Source organism: Cricetulus griseus, chromosome 8 (assembly GCF_003668045.3).
Source record: "Cricetulus griseus strain 17A/GY chromosome 8, alternate assembly CriGri-PICRH-1.0, whole genome shotgun sequence".
In the NCBI taxonomy this organism is placed as follows: Eukaryota; Metazoa; Chordata; class Mammalia; order Rodentia; family Cricetidae; genus Cricetulus; species Cricetulus griseus.
The window spans coordinates 86438017-86455473 of NC_048601.1; the positions used below are offsets into that span (position 1 = coordinate 86438017).

The window sequence follows — 17457 nt, forward strand, 5'->3', positions numbered from 1 at the left end:
GGGGTGGGGACAGGGGTCTGAAACATGGTCTTGCTATGCTGATCACAAATTGGAGATCTTTCTACTTCAGCCTCCCAAATACTGGGATTACAGGTAGATACTATCATGCCTGGCACAGTATAGTGATTTTGAATAAATCTTTCTACAAAAACCATAAACTCAAAGTAACAAGGTTTGATTGGAAAAATCAGATTAAAGGCAGACTGCACAACATAATCTGTTACCAAAACAAAGACATGTTCATTTCTAATAAATATTGTACTTTTGGAATGTAATGAGTTTATCATCATGTAAATTAAAGAAGAATCCAGACTGATGGGCCATGAAGACAAAAGCCAATGCACATAAAACTGAAAACTATGACCTGGGCTCTTTTGAAACACACAGCCTGATGGGATCCAAGCAGGGCCATGGGGGTTAATTGCCCTTCGACGCTTCATTACTGCATGGCTTGTACTCAAGTGTGCTCTCGCCTGCAGCCGTACAAACAGCACTTATGGTGCTACAAAAGGTACCACATGGACCAGAGTATTACCATGTTGTCATACTATCATGCTTCTATCTGCCAACTGCAAGCAGTATCTGCGACAGCAACTAACCAAAGAGCTGTGTGCATTTCAAACACAAAACTTTTGTATTCATGTTAAGAGCCATTTCAACAACAAAGTTTAGTTTGTATCTCAAATGCAAATATGCTACAATTTTTAACAGTCAGTGCTAGCAATCTGCTAAGTTTGTCTTTTAAATTTGTCTATGTGTATGTATGTGTCTGTATATATGTGTCTGTATGTATGTGTCTGTATGTATGTAGGGCACCATGTGTGTGCAGGAGCCCTTGGAAGTCAGAAGAGGGAGTCAGATCCTCTGGAAGTGGAGTTACAGGACACTTGAGCCACCATGTGAACACTGACAAGAACAGACAAGTACTTTTATAGCTGCTCAGCCACCTTTGAGCATCCTTAAGCTTATTTTGGGGACATGGAGGGAAGGAGGGGATGTCTTTTATTTTTTTTTTTAAATCATTTTGTTATTTGAATTAGAAACAAGAATGATTTATATGACAATCCCAGTTCCCTTCTCCCTCCCTACCACCCCCCCCAAACTAAAACCCTATCACATACCCTTTCTTCTATTAAGAAGGGGATTATCTTAAGCAAAAGGAAATTTCTTACCAGAAGGTCAAAAACAATTCCTATTTTTTCCCTACTTCTTTAGACTTTTGAATTTCACAGGTATTGTTCAAACAACCTACAATTTTTATTTCAAACTTTAAAACTGATTCAACTGGTTTTCCATATCAATAACCAATTGATCCCAACACCACTCATCAACAGAATACTGTCTATGACACTGTAACACTGCCTAGAATCAAAGCATTTTTTCACTTAATTTAGTGCCAGCATTTTCCAAAATTTAACACATTTAAATCCTCACAACTACATGAAGTTTGTACTGTTGCCCTTACCTTAAACATTCAGAGACAAGAAAATTAAAACCCATCTAAAATCACATAGTAAATTAATTAGTGGAAGAGCTGGCTGCAGCCTCCATCCATGTCCTTATGGCCCTGTTGTGGTCTCCCCAGTCAGGATCATGTGTTTATGGACTATCTGTACTGTTTAACTTCTGCATCTCTTAGGGCATATATCCTAACAGGGTTAGTCTTCAAAAGTATGGTCACTGCTCTTTGGCCCTTCACTTGTTGGTCCATGTGTTTTACAAACACTGTATTCAGTTACAAGAAACTAGATTTGATAGGGGTCGCATTAACTAAACAGGCTAATTAGGGTATAAATATTATTTTTTGTAATACTGAGTTTTTGTATACACAATATTATTTACACGTATATTAATCTTAGATACCTTATGTTTCAATAGCTTTAAAGTTTTGTTTTGTTTTGCTTTTTCGAGACAGGGTTTTTCTGTATTGCTTTGGAGGCTGCCCTGGAACTTGCTCTGTAGACCAGGCTGGCCTTACAGAGATCCACCTGCCTCTGCCACCCGAGTGCTGAGATTAAAGGCGTGAGCCACCAACGCCCAGCTTAGTTTTAAATATTTTTTTTAAAGATTTTTATTTATTTATTATGTATACAACATTCTGCCTCCATGTATATGTGCACACCAGAAGAGGGCACCAGATCTCATAACGGATGGTTGTGAGCTACTATGTGGTTGCTGGGAACTGAACTCAGGACCTCTGAAAGAGCAGTCAGTGCTCTTAACCTCTGAGCCATCTCTCCAGCCCCAGTTTTAAATATTTTAAACGAAAGTCTCATACGTATTTTCTAGAAATTATTCCTAAAACATTATTGCTTTTGTAGCCTTTGCTGTTATTTTTAATGTTACTTACTATTAAAAGAAAATTCTATTTCATTATTTTTCTTTATGGGACATGAAGGCATCAATTTCCATATGTACATCACCTATCTGGCAACCCAATAAACTCTCATTGATTTTAATAATTTTTATTCCCTATCCGTCTGTCTGTGAGTCAGCCCGTCTGTCTACCCATCCATGTATGTGCATGTGTGTATGTATGCAGGTACCCTGGTGTGCATGTAGAGGCAGAAGACAGCACATGGTTATCATGCTGGTTCTCTCTCTCTGCCATGTGGGTCTGGAGGAGCAAGCGTGACTTGTCAAGCCTGGCAGCCATTGCCTTTACCTGTTGATCCACTTCACTGGCCCAGTTCTAATAAGTCACCTATTCTGTAGCCTGAGAATTTTGTTTTAAAGGTCATGAACACACACAGCCTTTTCCTTAGAGCTTCCTCATTTACTGGTTAATGGTCTCATCTTATAGATCTGTTCATCCCTAGCATAAATCCAATTTGGTTTTGAGGTAGAATTTCATTCGCTCCTTTGTTTGTTTATTCTGTGTATGAGTGTGTTATTATTGGTAGTTGGCTTCAGAACCTAAAGCAAGTGCTTCTCCACTGAGCTTATCCTTAGCACGACACACGATTTTAGACAGGCATTGTTAAATTTGGGTTTTTGCACTTAAGGTTCCTTTGCTCATGGTCTCTGTCTGGTGTCAAATCTCTGCACAGCAGAACTCACTGTCAAACCATCTCTGAAGGTCTGCTTTAGGGCTTGTTTGCTTTTCTCCAATCAATGTTTGCCATTTTTCAGGGTTAGTCTTAACTTCTTACAGCAGTCAGTAGTTGAGGTTTCAAAGTTTTTAATCATTATTTATAAAATTAAATGTTTAAGAAAATTGTCCATTTGTTAAAATTCTAAATCCAAGAATATTAGTAGTGAGTTTTCCACTTATTCTTAATTTGTAGCAAATTATGCCCTTTTCTATTTTCTCCTTCTGGAGACATTCTGTTATAGTTTTTCTGAAGAATTATTTTCAACTTTAGGACATCCTTTTTATCCAGCATCTTCTCTGTCTGCTGCTGCTCTGATGACTCCCACAGTCTACTCTGAAATCTTCCAATTACTCACTCTTGGCCCATGTCCAGACTGTTCATCACTGTCCAGTTACAGTGATTTCCCAAGTTCCCTTATGATTTATATGTTATTTAAAAGGATATCTAAGAATGAGTTCTGTTGTCATTCCTGATGTCCAATGCCTGTCAGAGTTCTGCATGGTGTCAGTTGTAAGAGTCTGCAGAGATGTTTTATGGATTAAAACACAAGTGATTTCTAGAACATTCTTTGTGTCCTTGACAGGGCAATGTATGCACTCATCAGATGAACCACAGGACTGGGGATGCAGCTTAGTGGTAAAGAATGGCTTAGTTCTTGCAAGGCCCCGAATTCTATCTCCAGTACCAAGAAATGAGAAGAGACTGGAAAGCTGGCAGCCGGGCACAGGAGTACATCGAAACCACCTGCTCCCAGGAGGCTGAGGGAGGGACAAGTGTGAGGACAGCCCAAGCTACATGGGAACTTTGAAGCTATCCTGGGCCATGAAGTTACAGACTATGTACAAAAACCAAACAAAATCAAAACTTGGCGAGCTGAAATGGCTCGATTTTTCTGTATCGTGACTTGTTTATTTTACTTATTTAGTCAGGAAAATTTAAGAATTTTCCATTATGATAACATAGCTATCAGTTTTTTCTAACAATTTATATGTTAACACAGATCATCAAGAAGAATTTTCAGCAACTCTATTCTACGTAATGCTTCCTTTGATGGTTTACTTTGTGTGATGTTGGTACATATTGCTAGTTTAGTTGTTAGTGCCTGGATATAGTTCTTTATCCTTTTAATTCCGTATTTGTCTGTACCTTTAAAGCATGTTGCTTATCAATACCATATTCTAATATTTCACCTACTTTCAATTTATTCTTATACATACAATTACTGGTATGTTTGGATTCATTTTTGTCTCCTTATTTAAAATTATTTACTCTGATTTCTCTATGTTTTTGCTATCTCCCTCCATTCTTAAGTAATTATAATTTAAATGCATTTCATTATTTCTCTTGTGTGTATATGTGTAGACATGTGCATTTGAGTGCTGGTGCCCTCTGAGGCCAGAGGTGTTGGACCCCACTGCCTATACCCTCCCCCAAAGCTGGAGTTACAGGTGGCTATGAACTGCTTGACACAGGTGCTGGGAACTGAGCTGACCAGGATGTGCTCCTAACACCTGAGCCGACTCTCCAGTCTCCAGCTTTCTATTCTTTATGTGGCTGCTACCTTAAGTTGTGGCTGTTTTTGCAACAGGGTCTCTCTCTATAGACCAGGCTGGCCAGTAATTCAGAGACCCACCTGCCTCTGCCTCGAAAGCTGTGATTAAAGAAGTGCCCTACCATGTCTAGCTTTGCTTTGTAAACTAAAAATTGTTCTGTATTATTCTGAAAGCAAAAAGAACATACAAAAGACCAGATGGGCTTTGGAGTCAATCTCCTGGAATTCCGTCTGTTGAAATCTCGGCTTGCCATTTGCTAGAAATAGAGGCCTGGAGAAAGAAACTCCTTAATGTCTCATTTCCCAGCTGTAAAGTCAAGTGGCTGCTAGGCTTACACAGACCACCTGCTGACCTAGCTGAAAACATCTGCACCACACTGAGTGCTTTAAAAATGGCAGTCTTTTAGATACTATAGATGTCTGTTCTGAGCAAAGGGGAGAAGGGGAGGTCGGAGGGATGTAATTGGGATTCTAAATTGAGCAGAAGAGTTTGAATGAAGAAACCTTTTAGCCTTAACTACAATGTTTGAAACAGAGAATAATCACTAGCTTAGTTAAAGCAGCACTAACTCACCCTTTATGATATACACACAGGCAAGGCAGTCGCGCTATGGTGTCTCCCTGCTGCAGCTCTTCGAGGCATATTGCACATTCCCCAGCATCTTTACTCAGCACATCCTCTGTGAAGAAAAAATGACTTCAGTACAAGACGAGCTCAACACCAAAGCCACCAGAGAATGACTTACCACACGGTACTACTATATCAAACTCAGCACCTGTGCTCAAAGTGCTGCTCACACTGAGTGCCGCTCATCAAATCAAGACGCCTCACATTCCCATTTCACTGAGGCGTAAGAGGAAGCAAGGACAGACGATACAAGTTCTCAACTTACACAAGATTCTAATCCAAAAAAAGTCAACCCTTGCTGGACCCAAGCCTTTCCCTTTGTGTTTTCTCCCGAAATTAGAGCGGCGTTCCTTTCTGACTCCTCCTTGCCCCTTTTCTTTATCTCCAGTGAAGTCTTTGTGTCTAGCCTATCTTTTAAGGACCCAATTTACAGTTAAAGCACTAAACAAATAAGGCAGCAGGGAGAGCAAAAGATGATGGGTTTCTTCCCCAACATTGCAAAACAGAGAAGAAACACTTTGTAAAAGTTTGCAATTTTTTTAAAAAAAATAGTATATTCCTACCATGTAGATTTTATCCACAAAGACAAATCAATTTGAAAACTGCAAATGAATTTTCTAGTAAGCTTTGAAACTGAAGCACTACTTCTTATGCAACCCATAAATAATTATAAGATTGGTTTTATATAACACAAGTAAGAAAAATAAGTGATGACACACAATCCTAGCACACAGAAAGCTTAGGCAGGAGGACTGCAAGTTGAAGGTTAGCCTGGGTCATACACAGACGCTGTCTCAAAAAGAAACAATTAAAAGCAAGCAAAACTGCAGCACATGTTGATCTTAAAACATCAGTCTCTCCTAGATGACTGACAATGCACCCAGACTTCTGTAGGAAATAACTCCCAAGTCTCATCACAAAATAAGACAAATGAGATGAGCATTTGAAAACCATTTTCCTGTAACTCCACATAACAGCTTCAACATGAAATAGAAATATGTAGAACTTTAACATGCTCTGAATATATGGTTCAAAGAAAAACAACTGACTTCTAACATTTCTAGGCCAACCTATAACCAAGTCTCATTTCTTTATTATAATAAGTATTTTAAAAATACTCTGCCATGATAATTTTAGTATTTATTAAAGCTAAAACATCTAACTAACATTTTTATTTATAAATAGTATTTTATTCTACCTATAAAACTCATATAATAATGGCAAATCCAATCTATAAAATTATATTTTAAGACTCTAAGAGTTAAGAATAAGAATTACATTTTAAGGATTCTCTATAATGCTCTTTTAACTTGACGGGTACAAGTCTGAATGCTCAGATACTGTCTACCTTAATTCTGAATGCTGTATTAAAGCCAGTTATTGTGATCTTTAATTCTATTCAGCTCCAGTACAATGGCAACTGTACTTGCAGTATCAAGACAGGCGTACCCACACAAACACCCCAGACAGAAACTTACAGTCAAAGGTCAATCTCTGCTGGGAACAGCTAGCTTCCTGTAAAACTCTATCAGACAATTCAAAGCCAATGTTAACACTCCAGCTACTCAATGCTCAAATGTAATCTGGTAAGCAACTAAGTTAGAATATGTTCATTCTTAAAATAAAACCTCATAATCACTGTCTCAAGGAAAAAATGCTCAGATTTTCAAAATCTGAAGTCCCCCCCCATAAAACATTTTTACAGTTAAAAACAAATCACATGCAATGTGAAAATTGAGCTGCATTTTTCAAAGTGTCCATCACTGACCTAGCACATCTGGAGCAGTTAAGAGAGGAACTGGTACACTGTATACCATTCTACATTTCTGGTTCCTAATAATATATAATATGTAATATGTAATATATAATGGGATGCCAGAGTCCCTTGAGGGGTACATTCTAAACACAGAAACAGACACATGAGCTTCTCTGCGTTTTGGAATATACACCTGCTTCAGAAAGGGGACTGATCGGTCATTAGGTCATTAAAGAAGGGATGGGGCAGGAACAGCAGGTCAAAATAGGAAGTGCATGGGATCTGAAGTCCAGCTGGGCATGGTGACAGTCCTATAACCACACTCAATAGGCCAAGACGGGAGGAGTTATTCAAGGACAACTATGGTACACCGTGAGAAATGGGGGAGGGGGTGAGACCACCCAGAAAAAGTTTATGGGTTGGGCACGGTGGCACATGCCTCTACTCACAGCACTTGGGAGGCAGAGGCAAGAGTATCTTCCATGAGTTCGAGGCGAACCTGGTCTACAATGGTGAGTTTGAGGATAGTCTGGACTACATATAAGTGAGGTCCTGTCTCAAAAACAAAAAACAAAACTAAATTAAAATGTTGAAAACTGAAAACTTAATACAGATTTCCATTTTGCTAGTAATTTGACTAAGTCAACCTCTGAAACATCCCTATTACTTGTCTTTAGTATTAACATAGGAAATGTACTCAAAACACTGGGAAGAAGAGGAAGGATGCAGAGGTCATGAGGGAGCAGAAAGGTTGAGTCAGGTGTAGATTAGAAGAAAGGGTGTGTGACAGGTAGGGTTTTAGTTGGGGGGGTGGTAGGGGAGGAATGGAGGGAGAAGGGAACTGGGATTGTCATGTAATTCAATCTTGTTTGTAATTCAAATAAAAAAATGAAAAAAATAAAAACAATGAAAAAAAAAGAAAGAAAGAGCTACCATAATAAGAAAGAAAAAAAAATCTTAAAATTGTACTATGTAAGTTACAAAACACTACATGAAATCTGTTTTATTAGTAGGGAATACTTTATGGACTTCTTCAAAAAACAAAGCCAAATTAGCATCCTATTCTTTTTCCTCCTCATCCTGATACACCAGTTGTTCAGAGAAATCTATGTTGACCAGGATCACCTGAGATACTCCTGACCTAGCCTTCTTTATACACCCATTCCAATAGCCAGAATAGAACACCACGCAAATGACTGTGCCCAATATGGCATATACCGTGGTTTCACGCACAGAAGGCAATACAAACTGGCACTTTATTACATTCTTTTGGACTTACTTGTATTTTATGTTAATCTTATACAGAATAGATTGTTATCTACATTTACACATGAGCAAAAAAGCTTGAGGAAGTTAAGTAACTTAACAGAAGCACTTGTGTTCTAGGACCAAACTTGGATTTAGGTTAGCTAATTTAGTACGTTTTTACTTATTGCATGAATTTTGCTCTAAGGAATAATTTCACTTCATTTTAAAAAAACCTTCAAATTAAAGTAGCATAAATATTGAAACAAATGAACAATTTTAGAACAAACGTAAGTGTATGAAATACTCAAGCTAGAGAGGACCACATATTTAGAGAAAGTATTCTTTCTTTCTTTTTTAGCTTCTTTTAGAACTCTGTGCCTGCTAGTGCCCTCAGGTCAGAGGTGTTGGATCCCCAGAGTTGGAGGCACAAGCAGTTGTGAGCTGCCTGATATAGGTGCTAGGAATTGACCCGGGGTCTTCTGTAAGAGCAGGACACCTGTAACTACCATCTCTCCCCAGCCCCTGTTCCCACTTCACCGTCAGGAGTTACTCATACATTGTAAAGGCGGTAGTTCAAAACGCTCACACTCCACTGCTGCAACAGCTTAAAGCAATTCTGGCCAACAACAGGTTTTATTATAAAAGAAGCAGTATTATCTGTGCTATCTACAGTGGCCACATACAGAATGGCACCAGCTCTTGAATTTTCAGCTTTGCTTGTGGTAAAATATCAAACCTCAAAATATATAATAGCTAATAAACATACATTTCAAAGCTAACCATAAGCTTCTGTAAATTGGTATTTCACTTACAGCTTCTCAAGCTCTTTAAGTTTGCATTGTCCAAAGAGATTACTTACAATTCAAGCAGCCAACTATGCAAAATTAAATATTTAGCAGGTCCAAGCACATATCCATATAGTTATTGTGGATCAAGACAACATGAAGAAAAGCAGACAGCCATAAATCTCCAAAAGCCAAAACAAAACCAAGGCCGAGTGTCAGGCAGCCAGGACTCCATGCACAAGTCTAAATCAGCACAGTCCCTTCCAGACAAGCATCCAAACAGGAGTTCATCTTTCCAGGCAGCACGATGCCGAGCGCTATCACGGGTCAGGAGTTTTACCTGAAGGGTTACGCTTCCTTGAACCCTCAATGATAGCAGAAGAAAACAAAAGCAGCTGAAATGTGAAATAGTCCCTAGAAAAATCAAGAATTAAAAAAAAGTCACAATATTAGTAAAAAGCAATTACTCAAATAATGAAAAGTGGGGGCTCTCTTATTAATATTTTCAGATATTAACTCTTAATTAGTTTAAAAGGAGTTAATGCTAATATTTGACATTTCAGATCCACAAGCTGTGGTTTAACTCAAATACTGTAACACAGCTTATAAATATTTAACAAAGTGATGCTGATTTTTAAGTTAAATATATCAATAAAAGTATCAGCCTTTCTTAGTGTGCCTCACACTGGAAATCCCTGGTGTGTGTTGGTTCTTATCCCTTTCAGAACCCTATTCTTGGACCACCTAGGCTTTACTAGCTTCTCTGCCTCCACACCACCAAAGTCAGCATGTGTATGTTTTCTTTTGTGTAAATATAACTAGGAATTGATTCTATTAACCATGCAGCTACTCTTCAACTGTACTGTTACAAACATTCTGAAAGTAACATCAACTCCTTAGCTTCAAGTGGTGGCTCTGGTCTAAAATCCCTCGCACACAGGATTAGAGGCCAGCTTGGACTCCATAGTAATGTAGTCCATATGTCTCAAAAGCCAACAAAATACTACTTAAAAGCCAAAATTTTAATAATTTAAAAATTATATGGTTGGAAATATTTTGGAAATTCAAACTTCACATCTCCTCCAAGAAAATGTGACCAAAAGAAAATGCACTTGGGCCTGGAATGGGAAAACTGGGACAGAACGGATGAAAAGACGATTTTCAAATCACATTTCCACTCCCACAGTGACCTAAATGTAAGCTCAAAACAAAGTACTGAATAAAGGTAAATTCCTAATAGGCTGCCAATAGCCCCACAAGCCACCTAAGGAATTAGCATACTGTGGAATTACTTCCTAATCTCCCAAAGTTTCAGTCTATGCCCCTTTTCTTTCACACATAAAGAAAACAAACAAAAATCACAATTATTTGCTGTTGTCCTAAATGGCACTCTCTACTCATAAAAAAAAGGGGGGGTGGAATGTTGAATATGTGAAATAAAAGTAGAACAAACTGCTTTTAACTAAGATTTAGGGCCATTTGTTTTGAATCACTAAAGGGGTGGGGGGACCAGTTACTGAAAACACAAAACCTATAATCTACATGATTTTCAAGCTTAATTTATTACTATGTACTTTTAAAATAATGAAGTTATAATGCGGGTGGGCTCAAAATGGTAATAAATTTGAATACAGAAACAAACAAAAAACCAATCCCAATCCCATAAGAAAACATGCCTTGTGTGTAAAGCTTAGATAGCTTCCGGTTAGATTCTAAACTTCCAGTTTATTTAGTAACATTTGGGGGTGGCAGCTACCTCATAAAGCAGTATCGAGACACGACTAATACTTGACAAGTACTCAACATGGCATGGGGCAGGTTATGCCAAGATAATTAATGGTCTATATCATTATTAACAGTACACACACAGAGACACTCACACACACACACAAAACACACACACACAAAACACACACACACACACACACACACACACACACACACACACCAAAAGCCATTTTAGACAACCTTAAGTGTATGAAATTCTCAAGCTGAAGAGGACCATATATTTAGAAAAGGTATTGTTTAATGTAATTTTTTAAAAACTGAGTGTATGTGTGTACCTATACTTGTAGAAATGCAGCAATAGAAGAGAAAACAAATGCAGAAAAGAACTCTAATCCCTCTAGGACTACAAGACACATAAGGTATAAAAGTTCAGAATTATGTACAGAATGGTCCTGTAAAGTATATGTAGAAAGAACGTGTGTTTGTATAAACTTGAATGGGGACACAGATAGCAGTAGAGAGCATTCCCTGAGTTTTACACTCACTGCAAAAACAAAAACAACAAATTATCTCTCTTGGCTGGAAGGAGCCTAAGAAATTCAAGCCACCTCTGGAGAGGACTGGGGCTTGCTAAGGTGAGAGGAGACTTTTCACTGGATATTCTCTGTCTCTGCATTGTAATCATGCAAACATACCCATTCAAAAAGAAAAGTTAATTTTAAAAAGGAGTAAGAACAAAGACAGCAGGCAAAAGGCCATTCTCCCTGGGTTCTAAACTGGTATTTCTGTGCCCTTGGGGCACCTCTTCAAGAGCAAAGGTACAGCAGAGAGAAAGTGTCGGCTCCGGAGCTAAGGGGAGCTGGGCCTCAAGCAAGGCCCAGCTGCCTTGAGTGCCTCCTCATCACCGCAGCTCACTGACTCTCACCAGCTACTGACAGGGACTCAAGGCTTAAGGACAGATGAAAGGCTTTTCTGGCTGCTGTTACTTCATGAGTAACAGAATCCTTTGATTCTGAGCCCAAATCAGAGGTTTACATGTTCTACCAGAGTTCACACAACTGTAGCAGGTTAACTGGTTATGGCAAAGTAAAGGAGGTAAACAAAGCATTAATAGGTTGAAAAGCATAAACCAAAATAGTATCAGATGACTGGGGTAGAGCACTTGCTTGTTATGAACAAACTGGGTTGTGATCCATAGTACTGCAAAATCATCATCACCGTCAAATGATGACATTAAAACAGAACATGGCTAAAGCGTTATATGAGACAGAGTGAAAATATACAGCACTAGAGACTAGAAAGATGGCTCAGCAGTTGAGAGCACTTGCTCTTGAAGACGACCTGGATGCAGATCCCAGCACATACCATTGACAATTCCAGTTCCATAGACTACAGTGCCATCTTCTGAGCTCTGTGGGCACCAGACATGCATGTGGTACACATAAATATGCAGGCAAACACTCATACACAATAAACCAAAAATATAGCATAAAAGATCCAAACACAACTGTGTGTAACTGGCAATCTCGACAGTTCAAGAGTGGATTGGGGAGGGGCTGGGGGGTGTGTTCAAGTACAGATCTAGCTACACAGTGAATTCAAGTCCTGCTTCAGCTACATGAGACCTGTCTTTAAAAAGTTATAATACAAAAAGAAATGCTCAAATAAACTGCATAATATTTATGCAAATAACATACCTATGAAATATACCGAGCCAAAGGCTAAGAGGTGGTTCAGTGGGCAAAGAGCTCAGTGTACAAGCATAATGGCTTGATTTGGGTTTTAACACCCATGTACAAGCAGGGCCTGGTGGCATGTATCTGTAACCCCAGAGTCAGTCAGTTAGAGACAGCTGATCCCTGGAGATCTCTGGTCAGCTAGTCTAAATTGATGAGTTACATTAAGACCCCATCTCAAAAGGTAAGAACGGACATCAAATAATAGAAGAGAACATAACTTTGGCCTCTATATGCATGCATACATGTGTAAAAACACCTGCACATATATGAACATGTACACATATACAAAATATATAAAATTTCCAGAGCAATACAGAATATTTCCGTAATACAACCAATATTCAATTTATGTATTAATAAGCTGCTGAAGAAGCCAGGTATGACAGGCAGGTAACACAGGCAGGCACATCTGAGTCTGAGCACTACATGGTCTGCATAGCAAGTAACAAGCCAGTCAGGGATACCCAGTGAGAGTCTATCTGAAACAAACAACAACAACATCGCAGAAGATCTTTTTCACTCCATAGAAAACACACTTCACTTATGTTCTAGCTGCTTCTGTTGCTGTGACACACTTTGAGAGAAACTCAGGGGTAAAAGTATTTATTTGGATTATACTTTCAGGTCACAATCTATCTCTGAGACAAGTTAAGGAAGGAACTCAAAATCAAGTAGGAAATAAAGTACAGACCAAGGAGAAATGAGGCTCACTGTCTTGTTCAAGGGTTCACATTTAGCTACTTTTTGAAAAATCTGTTTTTATGTACATGAATGTTTTGCCTGCATATATGTCTGTGCACCATGTGTGTGCCTGGTGCCCAAAAAGGTCAGGAGAGGACCTCAGATCCCCCTGGAACTGGAGTTACAGAGAGTTATGAGCTGCCATGTGGATGCTGGGAAACAAAGCAGTTAAGGGTTAATAGCTAGTTCCTCAGCTACTTTTAATTCAACACAGGTTGATGGCTCAGCCCACTTTATCTATTAACATAAAGAACATGCCCCAGAGACAAGGCTGTAGATCAACCTCATCAAGGCAACTCTTCAGTGAGGTTCCCTCTTCCCGGGTGACTCTAGGCTTGTGTCAGGTTAACAACTGACACGAATATGACAGCTTATTAATAATAATAATTTACAGAAAGCAATGATCTACTTAACCACAAGTAATCAATAAATTTAAAAAACAGAGTGGTATGGACAGCACTCTAATATCAAAATCAAAATCACTTCCCACTATATCTACCAAAATTACCTTTAAAATTAGCAAAAGGAATAAAGTATATTAAGTTGGTAAAGATATTAAAATTTTATTTTTAAAATGTTTATTATTAAAATATAGAGAATAAAAATGCTCTTCCATACTTAGCATTAATAAATTTAGCTTTATTTAAACTATTATCTTCTTTGAAACTATCAATTAAATATTTTAGCTTGCTTAAAGTACAAAAACATGTATTACAATAAAAATAAAAATATAAGCAAAGATATTTTAAAGGGTAAAAAATGTGAGAAAATGGTATAGGAAATGCTATACTGATGAAATATAAAGTTTAGAGGAAAATATTATTGCTTATACTTTTGGGTAGTTGAAGAAGGGTCTCATGTAGCCCAGGCTGGCCTGCAATCCTGCTTCCCCTGCCCCCATCTCCAGGGTGCTGTCATTACCTAACTTGCTCCACTGCACTTAGGTATAGAAAAGGGTTATTTTCAAACAAAATTCCCAAATGCTTTGAGGAAGTAGTAAATATGACTGGACTGATGAACCTGTCAGTAGTCTTCAGGAATGGGTGGTTTCTACCGTGGTGTTGAAGCTAATGAAACAGCAGAACTTCCTGAATTACAGACTTCAGAGCAAAAGAAGTCTCTGGTGAATTATCTTTGCTTGTATGTAACCTCAATAGCAGTGGTTTTTAAATATTCCGTGATCAAATGTAAAAATCCAGCAATAAAGAAATCAACACAACTTAATTAGACCATTAGAAAAAAAAAATCTATCAACACAACTTATTAGACCATTAGAAAAAAAAATCTATCAACACAATCTTAATAACAAACAAAAAAGAAGCCCAGAATCTTAACACTTGCAGAGGCCAAGGCAAGAAGTTAGTAAGTTTAAAGCCAGCCTAGGCTACAGATTGTTTCAAAAATAAATTTAAATAAATTTAATAAATTAAGCAGCTTTTTGTTTTAAAAGAAAATGACACACACATTACTCAAGTTCAAAGCAAGCACCCACTCAGCTGATTATCACTAAGTTAGAAAAAATGGCATGCCCTACAGTTACAAGTGATTCAGAAGGACAAGGATAAGCACACAGAGAGCTTGGTAACAATTCACTTTCAGATGACACATGCCCACAAAATCCAGACCCACTGAAGACAGCACTAGATCTGGTTCTGAAATGTCCATCAGCTGTATGCCAGTGCTTGGTCCCCAAGCTGCGGTGCTACTGGAGCCAAAGAATCATACCTAAAGCAGGGGTCAAATCAACCTCCAAATTTTAAGGTGGCTGCTTGGATATTTTTGTCACAATCATTGAAAAGCTGACTAACAAAACCAGTAACAGTTAGCATGGAGAACTGCCATTCTTAACCCCAACACAGGAATAAATCCAGACACCAAGGACATAGGTTCTCTGCACCTAAACAAATGTAGACAGACAGGTTCCCTGACAGAAGCATGTACAGTGTCTCTGCTGGATGAATCTCAAGCTGAGTCATCAGTTTACAATCAAATGTCTGGAACTCGCCCTCTCTCAGAGGTTCCTCTATAAATACAGCTGTGTGAAAATAAGCCTGACTATTCAAATTGTGAATTTTTGTAGATAGGTAATATATACTTCACAAATAAATTTAAATTTTTCAGATCTAGCTACCTCTGGAAGTCTGCACAACTTACTAAGTGTATCATACTTGTTTATGCATTAACAGGATTTAGAGGCCCAATCCAGTTGAGTTGTTGACAACACTTAGGAATTCAAAAACAGAACTATAGTCTTGGGAACAAAAAGATGCAGCCTCAGAGTCTCTGACTCGCTTGCTCTAAACTTCATGGTAACATAACAGATGCTTTACTTAGGCATTAAAAAGACCATTTCCAATCAGACTCACCACCAATGTGACACATGGTATTCTGGGGCAGGGCTTAACACAGAATCCCCACACCCAAGACAGAGAGGAACTCTGCCAATGTGCCACCCGATGAACAGCCAAAGACACCCTTCTTCATTCACCTGTGTGTCATCACAGTCCAGAGGCTAGTTTTACAATCAAAGGCTACGTAAGATTTATGGATTTTTTGCTTCTTGCTGTAAATGTTTATAGACAGACCTAGGGAGGGAGGGAGGGAGGGAGGGGGAGAGGGAGGGAGGGAGGGAGAGGGAGGGGGAGGAAGGGAGGGAGAGAGAGGGGGGGAGGGAGGGAGGGAGGGAGGGAGAGAGGGAGAGAGAGAGAGAGGAAGAGAGAGGAAGAGAGGGAGAGACAGAGAAGGGGGTTATCAATAACTACTAAGTAGTACAGGAATGTGGTGATATTTTATGATCTAACAAAGTTTGCCTGAGGATCAGAGCGCAGAGCTAGACACCCTAGTTAAGCCCAGCACTCAGGAGACAGAGGCCACCCTGGGCTACACAAAATTAATCCTGTCTAAAAGAGAAACAGAACTCACACAAAGGTGATTCCATCACTTGCAGTGACAGCTTTTAATCCCAGCATTAAGGAGGTGCAGTCTGCAGTCTGAGGACAGGATGGCGCCTTTGGTCTAAGCATTGGCAGAGGTAAGAACTCTCTAGTGGCTGGCAGCTTTGCTTCTCTGATCTTTCAGCTTCCACCACCTGACACCAAGTTTTTATTATTAGCCAGTTAGAATTCATGCTACATAGGGGGCGTTAGAGGCAAACTCTTAACACCTGAGGAGAAGGTTGCTGTTTTTATAAAAAGACTGCTAATATGCCTTTTAAGTGACTTTGTTTTGTTTTTCAGTTAAAAATCACAGGAAAATTTAGAGGACTCGCCAAGGCCACAGTCACTCTGACTCATTCGCACAGGCAACCTAGAGTAAACTTGTTCCTTTATAGTACTAAATAGGCTGCCCTGAAGACCCCCACACCACAAGAGGACACTGCTTTGGTAATAATCCCAGTGCTCTCCTTACTTGCTGCAAACCATAGGCCTCTCTCCATTCTTTGTCTTTAGGTTGTATTCACTGGCTTAGCACTCACCAAGACAAGAGCCCACTGTATTTAGTTATATTTTGAGACAACCTAGTACACAAGTTTAATAACTTAAAACAGTTAAATCAGGAAATGAAAAGCTGTCAGATATCAGAACATTTTCGTAGTGTTCTAGATATAAAAAAATTAAATCACAAAATATTATGGTTATGTGCAAATACATTATGCTTTTTAATTCAATGAAATGTAGCTGCAATTTTTTAAAAGCCAGGGTTAACATTAAAGGACAAGTTATATATATATATATATATATATATATATATATATATATATATCATAATTATGAAGTGTAATGGCAGAACAATTGAGCAAGTACAGAAACAAAACTATCCACTTTTAGTCTCAAATTCTGAACTTAAATGAGAATTTTAAGTAAATGAACTTCAACCATCTTACGTAAAGAAGACAATTCCATCAGGTAAAAAGGTTAGGACATAACCAATACATTTGCTATTCAAAGTAATTGCCAGAAGCTATTTCCATTTATACACTGGTAAATGAATGGAAAGAAATACTTTTCACCGCTGTGATGTTGAGGCTAGAGAGACTACCATCCTAAATCACATGGCAAAGTTATCCAAACATATATTCATCTCATTGATTCTTGAGAGACCGTAAGCTCTACCTGTCTTATTTACTGGATTAAAGCACTTAGCACAGTGTCTTAACCTGTAAGTGCCCAAAATGTCATTGCGAAA

The 17457-nt window shown here is 38.5% G+C and overlaps 1 protein-coding gene across 1 annotated transcript in view; it reads right to left on the minus strand.

The window, feature by feature from the left end:
* Nucleotides 1–17457, minus strand: part of Znrf2 (zinc and ring finger 2) — a 72880-nt gene that overhangs the window by 12273 nt on the left and 43150 nt on the right. The window contains 1 exon segment of the mRNA XM_027429672.2: nt 5222–5327. Coding sequence (XP_027285473.1) covers nt 5222–5327 — 106 coding nt within the window.